Source organism: Squalius cephalus (genome assembly GCF_949319135.1).
Source record: "Squalius cephalus genome assembly, chromosome: 19".
NCBI classification, from domain to species: domain Eukaryota; kingdom Metazoa; phylum Chordata; class Actinopteri; order Cypriniformes; family Leuciscidae; genus Squalius; species Squalius cephalus.
The window spans coordinates 24,690,273-24,702,614 of NC_137140.1; the positions used below are offsets into that span (position 1 = coordinate 24,690,273).

General features: G+C 38.1%; 1 protein-coding gene across 1 annotated transcript in view; it reads right to left on the reverse strand.

Moving 5' to 3' along the window:
- The window catches only part of myo1d (myosin 1D), a 65,710-nt gene that overhangs the window by 43,592 nt on the left and 9,776 nt on the right, over window positions 1–12,342 (reverse strand). Inside the window, exons 2-9 of the mRNA XM_079850686.1 lie at window positions 6,454–6,662; window positions 5,140–5,233; window positions 2,920–3,085; window positions 2,492–2,545; window positions 2,090–2,185; window positions 1,062–1,178; window positions 774–977; window positions 49–194 (exon numbers count right to left, since the gene is read on the reverse strand). Coding sequence (XP_079706812.1) covers window positions 49–194; window positions 774–977; window positions 1,062–1,178; window positions 2,090–2,185; window positions 2,492–2,545; window positions 2,920–3,085; window positions 5,140–5,233; window positions 6,454–6,662 — 1,086 coding nt within the window. The remainder of the gene's footprint in view (window positions 1–48; window positions 195–773; window positions 978–1,061; window positions 1,179–2,089; window positions 2,186–2,491; window positions 2,546–2,919; window positions 3,086–5,139; window positions 5,234–6,453; window positions 6,663–12,342) is intronic.

Genomic DNA, 12,342 nt, shown 5'->3' on the forward strand with positions numbered 1-12,342 from the left:
GAGCCAATAAAAATCCTCATACCTGTATGGAACAGCATATTCTCTCACCTGTTATTCTGAAAGATCTCAAAACCATAGATGTCCAGGACTCCAATGACTGTGTTCTTCCCATGAACCCTGGCGTCATAGTTTTTCACCTCAATGACATCATTGATTCTTCCCACAATCCAACAGAAAAGCCGCTCATAAATGGCCTGCGAGTAGGAAATAATGAGTGAAAGTGAACTGGTGGAAGAAGAAATGTAGATGTGAATAGTTTCAGTCAACCAAGTTTATCTGTCTTGGTAAAGTATTTTATTGAAATTTGGATGGCTACGACAACATTTTTTTTCTCTATAGCTATATGGTGTAAAGCATGATAATTTTTTTAAGGATTCTTTGATGAATAGAAAGTTTAAAAGAGTATTTGAAATATAACATTGTTTTTTTTTCGAGAAAAAAAAAAATCTAACTGATTCCAAACTTTTGGTAGTGTGTATGTATATATGATAATACGCATTTATGCAATTTTATTACACTATATAAATAATGTAATATACAAGAGTACAACAAATAATACAAACGTACATCAGATATACTGTGTGGAAGTATCCACTGTATCATTACAGAGGATCAAAACAATCATCTATCATATTTCAGGCCTGTAGAAGTAGAATTTATACACTGGCATGAAATTCATAAGCAAAATTTTGGTCCAGGTATTTTATTTACAGCTGGGTTACCACAATTTTGTCTGTCTCCTAAAGAAAGTCTCCCAGAGTCCCAATTCATACCTTGGCCAAGGCATCACGACCATAACTGGCCTCTTGATGAGTATGCTGCTTGTCAATGACATCACGACCGGTGGCCACAGTGCGATAGAGCATAGCCTTCTCAACATTCTCCTCTTTGGTAGACAGCAAATCCCCCAGCACTGACACCAGCTTAGAGTTCTCAATGAGAGTCACATCTCCATCACTTCCAAACTTCAGATTTCCCTGGAAAGATTAAATAATTCATCAGTCAGGCTATACTAGCTGCAGTTGGTAATAATTTTTGATCAAGCTTAGGAAATACTAAACCAGATGCAAGATGGTAGCCAGGATCTTGTAGACTGTCTGAATCTCCTCAACAGTGAAGCCAATGACTTTCATGGCATCAGCGACAGCTTTAAAATCAGCACTGTCATTTATAGACGACTGCAAGATTGGAAAGAGAATCTGGGTGAGTTACGGTCACAAACAAAATCACATCCTGATAGATTAAATAAAGTGTAGTTAAAACATCCTCTTCCTGATCTTACTTTTAACAGTATATGCTATTAATTCAGCTTTAGGGATAACAGAATGGTTGGATGTAGATTGGCTAAAAGCCTTTCATTTAGTGAAGGTAAATCAATGATATCGAAATGGGAGGTCATTAAACCTATTACTTTCACATTAAATTTATAGCACAGCAATTAAAAGCTAAAAAATTGCTGACACAGCAACTAAATCCCCAGACTTCCTAAAACAAAAGCACAACACTCGAATCGCTAATTATTCTGGCATGCTCATGGCTAACAGCTCCTGCAGAGTAAAGATGATTTCATTCAGCAGGAACCTTTTACAGCCACAGTTGTGCTGGACAGAGTGTGAAGTTTAGCCAGCATGTGCACCTACAAAAGACTTGGGAACTGGCATTAAATGTTCAAAGCACTTCAGGCTGTTTGTTTCAGACCTCTGTGAGCTCAACAATCCAGCTTGTTCCATGACAACACCTTGTTTGTTGCTATAAATTTGTTTTCGTGCCCGCTCATTAAACTCCCTGCAGAAGCAATGGAACAGTGCTGGGTGATCTCACCTCCTGAGTCCTGACTCAACAGGCTATTACATATGAGGCAATTACAAATAGGTTTTAATATGCACCAATGGCTACTGTATCCCAGAACAACAATAATCAAATTCCCTGCACAATTATTTGTGATTGCCCCTGCAAAGATTTCATTTTCCAGAGATCCCAAAGGTCTTGAGGCTCTTTATGATATCTATAAAAATCCCAAAACATGTATAATATTACACACACATTACCACCCATAATAGTCTCTTTTAATCTGTACATGGTGCAATACCTTTATCTGGCCTCCAACTTTAATGTAGGTATATGCAGTGGGATCTTTCTGAATGTGCAGTGACCGCAGCTGAGCATCTGGAGCTCCTTTCACCAGCTGAAAAACACATTTAAAAGCACTTTTGACTTTCCCCACAGGATAATTTCTCTTGCGTTGATATGGAGGAGTATGTAAATTATAGTCTTGATAATAATGGTTTGTAGAGCACTAACAGACAGATGGAATTTTTTGTCTGATGTTTTGAGCATGTTTTGAAGCAATAGGACATTATTTTTGTAGGGGCAATAAAAGAGAGAAATGATTGGCCTTTGAAGGCTCTGACAGTGGAGTCAAACAGGATTTGTATGGTGTCTGGCAAAATAAAAAGAGCATATCAACTTCTGCGATGAGTTCTTCACTCACCTGGTAGAAAGAGTGGAAACTCCTCTCTCCTTCCTGCTGAAAGATGACTCGGGACTATGCAATAAATCAAAAAATAAGTGTTTAGGATAAAAATCATATGCATTTATAATAAACGTAAAAATGTCACAGCTTCTCGAGCACACATATCACGATCAAGCAAGACAAAACTGAGTGGTCTGTGCCTGAGCAAAACAGTCTGCAATAATGCTAGGGTGTTGTGGGTGGTTGCCAGGGTGTTGCTATGCAGTGGCTAAAGTTTTGAGTGTTTTTAACATATCTTAGTGGTTGCAACATTATTTATAAGTTGATGCTAGGGTGTTATAGGTGGTTGCTAGGTGGCTTCTGTTTTGAAAGAATGATATATATGTATAAAAAATAAATTAAAAAGTGCTCTTTAGCACCCCTAAAGTGCTCTTTAACATCCCTACCTTCTCAAGCAGGTAGTTGTTGATATGGCCGCCAATGGGGTCTCCCTTAAAATCAAAGTTGATATCCATGTACTTGCCGAAACGGCTGGAGTTATCATTGCGGTTGGTCTTGGCATTCCCAAATGCCTCCAGGACACAGTTGGACTTCAGCAGCATGTTTTTCACCCTGCATAAACACACACACTGTTTATTTCTACATTTACAAGCCACTTGTGCATCAGTTCACCACTACAGCTAAACGAGCATCAGTTTCAATATGAGGCTGATGGATCTGATTGCTCCTGACATTTGGTATTAGAGTAAATACACTAATCTGTCTGTATGAAGCCTTTACGAGCCAGTTTGCATGGCTATATCTGGCTATGTTAGTGTATATAGTATCACCATGTGGTATCCCAGCATGGTGGTTAAGAGTGTTTCAGTGGATGATTTATGGGGCCTGCTGCATGAGTCAGACCACAGAATGCTCAGCATTGGTTCTCCTGCCGTACAGACATGCATGACCTACACTGCACATTAGAGGAAGGTGCCCTGCTTAGTGCCTAGTGAAGAGGTCCTAACCCAACTGTTACAAGCCTGTCAGTCATTAAGCGGGACACTTTCATCCATGTTGTGACCCAAATAGCTACAACATCCTGTAAAATTCCACTTTGCTTTTGCATTGGGCCTATAGCAGTGTCGCCAACTTCTTTCGCTTTAGGTATCCCAAAAGCCCCATTAAAAGTTAATTATTTTTAATTACCTTGTTTTAACTGTCCTAATAATTTATTTATTTTAAAGTCATCATTTCTGTTTTATAGGTTTAGCAAAGCAAAATCTAGTTTAGCAAAGCAAAATCTTATTACCCTCTAAAATCTGCTAAGTACCCCCTCAAGTATGCAGTATGTTACCCTGGTTGGAAATTACTATAGAATACAAAAACCCCTGTTTTGGCAGAGCTTTAGATGTACTTCCTGGAAAATGTCACACTGATGAACGCCCAGTTTGGAAAGAGCTTTAACCTTTAGCAAGCAGAGAAAATAAACCATATCTACAGGGTGCAATAACAGTGATATCAAATGTAGCACAAAGCACTATACATCTAAAAGTGGATAACAGTTGCAAATCCTGATATTATTGTTATAACTATAACTATTACTGCGGTCATAATTAAGATACAAGAATGAAGGTAAATGCAGAATGTTGCATAAGAGAGGTATAAAGATCTTTAAGATTAAATAAACATTAAAAGCCCGATATATTCCTATACTGAGTGATCTATTTCTCAAGCTACATAGATAAAAAACATAAGGAATAGTAAAGATTCTTATCACTTATTCATCGAGCTTGACCCAGCACTATTTTAATCTCTGCCCTACATTTCACTTCTATCACTATTGCTCCTTGTGAAGCTAATTCCAATGCATTATTCATTGACTCACTACCATGAGAAACTTCACTTTGAAAATTCTGCTTTCTTTTAGTCAGAACTAAGCAAAGTTTTGTATTATTCTGAATGACATCCACATAAAAACATCAAATACTTGTGAAATGCTCAGCAGTTGTTGATTATAACATTAAGGAGGCATGCTATGCAGCATGCTCTTAAAGGGTTAGTTCACCCAAAAATGAAAATTATGTCATTAATGACTCACCCTCATGTCGTTCCAAGCCCGTAAGACCTCCGTTCATCTTCGGAACACAGTTTAAGATATTTTAGATTTAGTCCGAGAGCTCTCTGTCCCTCCATTGAAAATGTATGGACGGTATACTGTCCATGTCCAGAAAAGGTAATACAGACATCATCAAAGTAGTCCAAGTGACTACAGTGGCTCAATGTTAAGTTTATAAAGCGACGTGAATACTTTTTGTGCGCAAAAACCCCCCAAAATAACAACTTTATTCCACTATTCATTTCCTTCTCTCTGTGGGCCTCGAGTGAGTTCACGTAGTATAACTGCTTAGCGCTTCTGTGTTGCACGTCACACGCATCACACATGACAAGTGTCGGCCAATAGTGAGCCTACGTGTGACGTACAACACAGACGCGCTGCGCTAAAACACTACGTGAACTCACTCGAGGCCCACAGAGAAGGAAATGAATAGTCTTACGGGCTTGAAACGACACGAGGGTGAGTCATTAATGACATAATTTTCATTTTTGGGTGAACTAACCCTTTAATATGACTCGTCACTGCAGCAGCAAGGAGAGAGGAACAGAAAGGCTTTTGTTGTACGTACCTCTCCACCTCTGCTCTTTGGCTGGGATTGGTGATAGCAGCGATATATTGCATTATGTATTTACTAGCCTCTGTTTTTCCAGCTCCGCTCTCCCCTGCAAAGTAAAGAAACAATGACTAATGCTTTATAGATATAATAATATAATTGGATAAAGTTAAGTAAATACCATTACAATCTACATTGAAATACAATTTGAGACCACTGGTGAAAATGTCTATATTGCATGCAAATTTGTAAGAACATACATAAATATCATACCAATTTGAATGAAAAAAGAATTGAAAAATAAAAAATTGTAGTATTTTTTTATTTTTGAACCCAAGTTTTGAGTCAGTAATTTTTGTTTTGTTTGTTTTTTTTAAGAAATTAATACTCTAAGGGTTTATTAATTTGATCAAAAGTGACAGAAAAGACTATGTATTGTTACGAAAGGTTTCCATTTTAAATTAAAAAGTGTTACTTACTGTTTTTAATTATCATAAGTATCAAATGCACATTTTTACACAAGGACAGAGAGCCAGTCTAGGGAAAAAATTAAGGGTACAACCAAAAAAGATCCAAATATCACTATTCTGAGTTGTTTGGTAAGGCCCTTAACCTATTTAGTGTGTAAGACAGTATTATGCTAAACCACAAAAACATGCTTATGGAATTTATTTGTTAAATTAAGACAAAATGATGCTGTAAATAAACAGCAAGTTCCTCTACTTGCCACAAGATGGCACCACACATACCACATATTTTTGCAGTGTAGTCACCACCTGTGGTCACTCTCTGGATAACAATCAATGTTTTCTTATAGAGGCTATATCTGAGTGGTCACCCGATTATTCCCCTTGAGCTATGTGCCCCACCTCAGCATAGTTCCACAGCGTCCAAGACAGAAAACAAACACCATCATCATTGTAGAAATTGTGAAACCACCATATTGTCATTAATCTTTTTCGCACAATGGACATGTCTTGAGAAAGCAATTTGCTCATGCACTGAACTCTATTGTGAGCTTCTTCTCAAGCAGTCCACTGTGACTGGAAAACCACAAACCACGTCAGTGCCGAACAATTCTCATCTGACCACAGATCTAATCACATCATTCCCAGTCATAGTGAGACCCCACAAGAAGACCCCGGAAAGCCTGTATTCCAGTAAGGCCTGTTATTTAATCAAACAGAAGGAAGGCTATTTTTATTATTATTTGAAGATGAAGTAATGCCTTTTTCCTCTTAAATTGTAAGATTACATCTGTGACTGCTCCTCAGAATCATCCATGACTTTGATGGTGAGTCACACTCAAAACACATTAAGACAGTCTACCTGATATAACAATGCAGGTGTCTTTGTTCCTCCTCTTCATGGCTTTGTACGCAGCATCAGCGATGGCGAAAAGATGTGGCGGTCGCTCGTACAACTCTCTGCCTTTGTACTGCTCGATGGTGTCCCGTCCATAAATGTTCATGGCACGATAAGGGTTAACCGACACCACCACTTCTCCAATGTAGCTGTAGATACGACCCTTTTCAAACCTGCAGCAGAAAGACAAGCACATAATTGATCTGCAGTCACATTCATGAATATTATGGAATATTTGTTTAACTATGACTTAATAAAGATCTGTTTGGTTTGTGGTGTTGCGGCTTGTATAATCAAATTTTAGTGCCTCGTGTAAAGAAAGGGCAGCTTAATAAATTATATCCGTCAAGAATCAAAAGCAAATAAAAAGCACAGGACAGTCAAGGTCATGTTTCATGAGCTGCATAATCTGTTTGCACAATAATAAATCCTGCTGAAAAGACCAGCATGAATTTCCAGGCTGGTTAGTGCTGGACCAGCACCAGCCAAATTGACTAGTCATTCAGACAATACAACGACTATTATATCTCCACATCCGCCCAACTCCTTGGTCGCATAAAGCCAACAGTTGACGTTCACCCTGCCTTGAAAAAGCAGGCTGCTTTGAGCTCCATCCTCAGGGGAACCTGACTTCCTTGTTCTTCTGAACAGACCTGGGTCACGCCTGGTAGAATAAGGAAGCCTTTCTTCTCAACCTGTGGGTTTGCCAAGCCTCCCTCAGCTCCATCCTGCCCCAGGCAGTGTGCTTAGAAGTTTGAGGCATGACCTCATAATCTCATACTAAACTAAAGAAGCCATATTATGCCATTTTACAAAGTCTTGATTTTGTTTTTGGGGTCTACTAGAATCAAAAACACATTATTTTTCACATATTTGATATTGTTGCAGCACCTCTCTTCCCAGTCTGTCAGTAACGCTCTGTTTAGTTCCTGTCTCTATGAAGCCCCTACTTTTGAAAAGCGTAATGTGCTTTGATTGGTCGGCTGGACCTGTGTGTTGTGATTCGTCAAGCGCTTTGAGATTGTTTCGGAAATATCACGGCCCTTACTATAACCGCGAGTTTCAACACACTAACGCAACTCAACCAGGCTTCGCCCCCTTTTTTTGTGTATGCCTTGGGTGGAAATTATTTAACCCTCTGGGGTCCTTCGGGTCCAAATGGACCCGAAGCCTTTAAATAAAAAAATGTAAAAAATCATAGCTTCATCGGAATGATCCGAAATTTGGTGACTTTGTTGGTACTTGGTATATGAACACCCAAAAAAATTGGGGACAGGATTTGAATAGTCTAAGTGGTTGTAAAAAAAATAGTCACACTCAGGACCTTCGGGTCCAAATGGACCCGCCATAGGAAATGAATGGGAAATTGGCAAAAATGTGACAATACTGAGTTTTTTTGTGCGTACAATCTACAAATCAGCCACGATCCAGAAAAAAAGCACACAACAGTGAAGGGGTGAATCTATAAAACATCAAGAGTGCAAAACAGACACATCCACACACACACACACACACACACACAAACACACTTTTATACACATACACACTAATAAATTCAGATTACAAAAATCTGTTTTGAATTTTTAAAAATCACAGCTTCATCGGAATGTTACGAAACTAGGTGACTTTTATGGTATTAGGTATGTGAACACACAAAAAATATTGAGGTCATGATCCAAGCATGCTAAGTGGTCATCACACTTCTGCTCTTTGGTCAAAAATGACCCCCATAGGAAATGAATGGGAAATTGTCAAAAATATGAAAACACAGAGGTTTTTTTGCGCATACAATCTACAAATCAGCCAGGATGCAGAAAAAAAGGACTCAACAGTGAAGGGGTGAATCTCTAAAACATCAAGAGTGCAAAACAGACACATCCACACACACACACACACACACACAAACACACTTTTATACACATACACACTAATAAATTCAGATTACAAAAATCTGTTTTGAATTTTTAAAAATCACAGCTTCATCGGAATGTTACGAAACTAGGTGACTTTTATGGTATTAGGTATGTGAACACACAAAAAATATTGAGGTCATGATCCAAGCATGCTAAGTGGTCATCACACTTCTGCTCTTTGGTCAAAAATGACTCCCATAGGAAATGAATGGGAAATTGTCAAAAATATGAAAACAGAGTTTTTTTGTGCATACAATCTACAAATCAGCCAAGGACTCAAAAAAGGACTCAACAGTGAAGGGGTGAATCTCTAAAACATCAAGAGTGCAAAACAGACTAAATCTGTTCAGGCAAAAATCACTAGAATTCGCAAGCCTTTCTACAGAGAGCTGTAAATCCACTAGTGGTAAAAATGTGCTATTGCGTGATAAAAATGCTCAGTGTGTCCACCAGTTGGCGCCCATCTCATTTCAAAAATTGCTTTCATGAGGCCTAGGCTTGACTCTAAAATGAAATACAGCTTTAATAAAAATAAAATAAAAATTATATATATATAAAAAATTTCTATTATATTCAATGGGAAAAAATGGGTCATAATTATTGCATAAATATTAATTATAAATCATAAAATTATCTCAAAACACCAAAAAAGAAAAGAAAAAATATTATAAAAAACAAGTAAAAAAAAAAATATTAAGATTTTTTTATATATATATTAATCCCGCCCTCCGGGTCCATTTGGACCCGAAGGTCCCAAGTGTGACTGTTAAACGAAGGACCCCAGAGGGTTAAATGATGAATATTGTGACGTGTGTTCCCAGAAGAAAACTCAAGACTACAATCGAGGCATTTTTAGGGAGTTCAGAAACAGTGCTTACTGCTTACTGATAAAGAGAATAACTCCCTTTGGAGTGACGTTCTGCTTTGTAAACTTGCAGACCTTTTTCATGCTCAAACAGCAACATTACTCACTAAAGAATGTTGAAAATGTAAAAAAGCATAATACATCCTCTTTAAGAATTGCGACTCAATTAATTAAATTTAAACATCCAGGTATAAGTTGAACAGTTAGACTCAGTAATATAAAGAACTGATTCAGTCCTCAGGGAGTATAGGCCTACCTTACACCCTGTAGAGCAGAAATGTACCATACAACAACATTCACACAAACAAGTCACAAGAAACAGGTCTCAATTCCCTCAGGTCTTCTTACAAATGCATCAAGGATTTATAGAATGAGCAGCGATCCATTAAACAAGAATAAATCACCATGGACACATCCCGAAGCATGTTTAAAATGGATTCAGTGAGATCCAAGTGTGCACATGGTGTGTGCATTTTAAACTCACCCCAAAAAACTAAAATTTCGTCAACACTGTCACCCTTTCGTTGCTACAATTACAATGTTACAAATGACTTCTATTTCAAATAAATTATGTACTTTTGAACTTTCTATTAATCAGAGAATCATGATCAAATGTGCATCACTGTTTCCACAAAAAACATAAAGCAGCTTGACTGTTTTCGACATTGATAATAATAAGAAATGTTCCAGGCATGGCCGTGATGCTTGTGCCTTTGGTGGCAGCAGCCTGTCAGGCCAGCCCTCGAGCAGCACGCATGAAAAGGCTCTTTTGTGCCAGCCTGCAGGGTAAGATACTGCGGTGTACCCGCTCCATTGTTCTTCTGTCAATGTGAGGTCTGTGTGTAAGGAGCACAGGCCAGGACCGCACACCCCTACACAGCAGGCTGACTCTACTCACCCACATCAGCCCCTAAGGGACAACTAAGTCAACTAATGACAATGCCAGAAGGATCATTTTGAACTATATTTGAGCTATCCATTTTTCTAATGTGGAGAGATTGTAGTGTTCAATTCAGAACCTAAGGATTAAATAGGCAATATCCAACATTTTTAACTTATCTTAAAAATTATGAAATATGAAATAAATGTTTTTCTCCAAAACACATTTGGAACAATTATTTGCCCCCTTTTATTAAATACTTTTTGCAACCTCCTTTTTCCAAGATAACATCTCTGAGTCTTCTCCTATAATGCCTAATGAGTTTGGAGAACACCTGACAAGAGATCAGAGACCATTCCTCCATACAGAATCTCTCCAGATCCTTCAGATTCCCAGACCCATGTTGGCGCTTCTTCTCTTCAGTTTAGCCCACTCATTTTCTATAGGGTTTCTATAGGTTTCATCTGTCCATAGAACATTTGAAAAGTAACTGACACTACTGGAACTTCAAACGGGATGGGTTCTATGGTCAGATGAAACAAAACAATTCGCTTTTTTGGCAGCAAACACTTAAGATGGGTTTGGTGCATACAGGGATAAAAAAGTACTCCATGTGTGAAATGAAATACTCTGCTGTATCTTTAATGCTGTGGGCCTAATTTTCTGCCAGAGGCCAGTCGCAAACCCATTACGATTCTGAGAACCTGTCAGTAAATCTAGCTAATTCCATCGTGTTTCATTTTCATCCAGAGACATGGCTCAACCCTTTAGGTTTACCCTGCTCCCAGAGGACAACCGCCTGAAAAAATCCATTGTTGATTGAAACAGAATCCAAGCATGCTGTCGGGTGTGTGGGAAAGCACAGAGTCGTCATCTCCCATCTGCGATCAGATTATCATCAACATCAGATAAGCAGGCCTGTGCAGAATCTACTCTTGCTGAAATCAAGATGAAGCTTCATAGATTTACCCTACTTTACTCATTTTACCATATTTACCCCAAAAATCAGTATTGAAAATGCAAAAAAAGTCATTTGTGGTTTAACTTTGAGTCAATGTCCCAGAATTTTCAGAGTTGTTTTTGATCAGGCAGGTTAACACAGGGAGTGTTTGAACAGAGGTGGGCTTTAAGGTGGGGTCCAGGTTTTAGAAGTTTTTCCTGTGAGTATGTAGAGAGATCTGGGAAGGGTAGCAGTGGATGAGGCTTTGTCATCCTTTCCCCTCCATTTCCCAGAAGGCCTATAGGGAGGGGTTGCTGCTGCATGGAGATTAAGGACATGTGTCAGACAGCAACAGGCCACTTCCTCTAACAGCTGGATCTACTCCACAGGTTGAAGCATCAGCATTTTTGTCCAGTTATTTATTTATCTGAACAAAAATGATGCGAGGGTACCTATGCTAGTATTTTTTTTTTTAAATACTTATAATTATAATTACTTATAATTATAAATACTAAGAATATAATTCAAGGGATAATTTCCTAAAAAACTGAAAATTCTTTCACCATTTACTCACCTTCATGTTGATCAAAACTATATGACTTACTGTGGAACATAAAGGTTTCTGTTTGTTTTTTTCCATACAATGAAAGTCAATGAGGGAATGTGTTGTTTCACTGACTATCATTATAAGGACAAAAACAGTTGAAGAAATGAAGTCACAGATTTAGAAAAACATGAGGGTGAGTAAATAATGACAGAATGATTTTTGGGCTAACTATCCCTTTAATTGCTCAATACCTTTTCAATTACTTTAAAAAAATACTTTTTCAGTAAGCTAAAATGTTTTAAAGTCAGAGCTACACCCTTTAAAGCACTTGGGTCATCCGAAGTCCCAAACAATAAGAGCTTGACACCAATTTTAGAAAAGGATCACTTGCCAGGCTGAGGATAACTACTGGTTTCAGGCTTGTTTGGGTGGGTCTCTTGTGGTTATTTGCTTGTGGTTGACCAGGGTGGGGTGCAGCCTGTAAATTCCCTCACACCAGTTGCAAGTAAAAGTAAAAAGTGAGACGAGTGAAAATGAACTGAACTGGACAGTAGTACAGCATAAATAAATGAGGAGTGGGAAAATTTAGAGATAAAGAAAGAGATGAAAATACGATATGAAAACAGAGAAGGAGGAACACAGGAATATGAACATATAAATGCCTTCACACTAAAGTGTTGACTTATAAGATGGTCCAACTCCAAGATG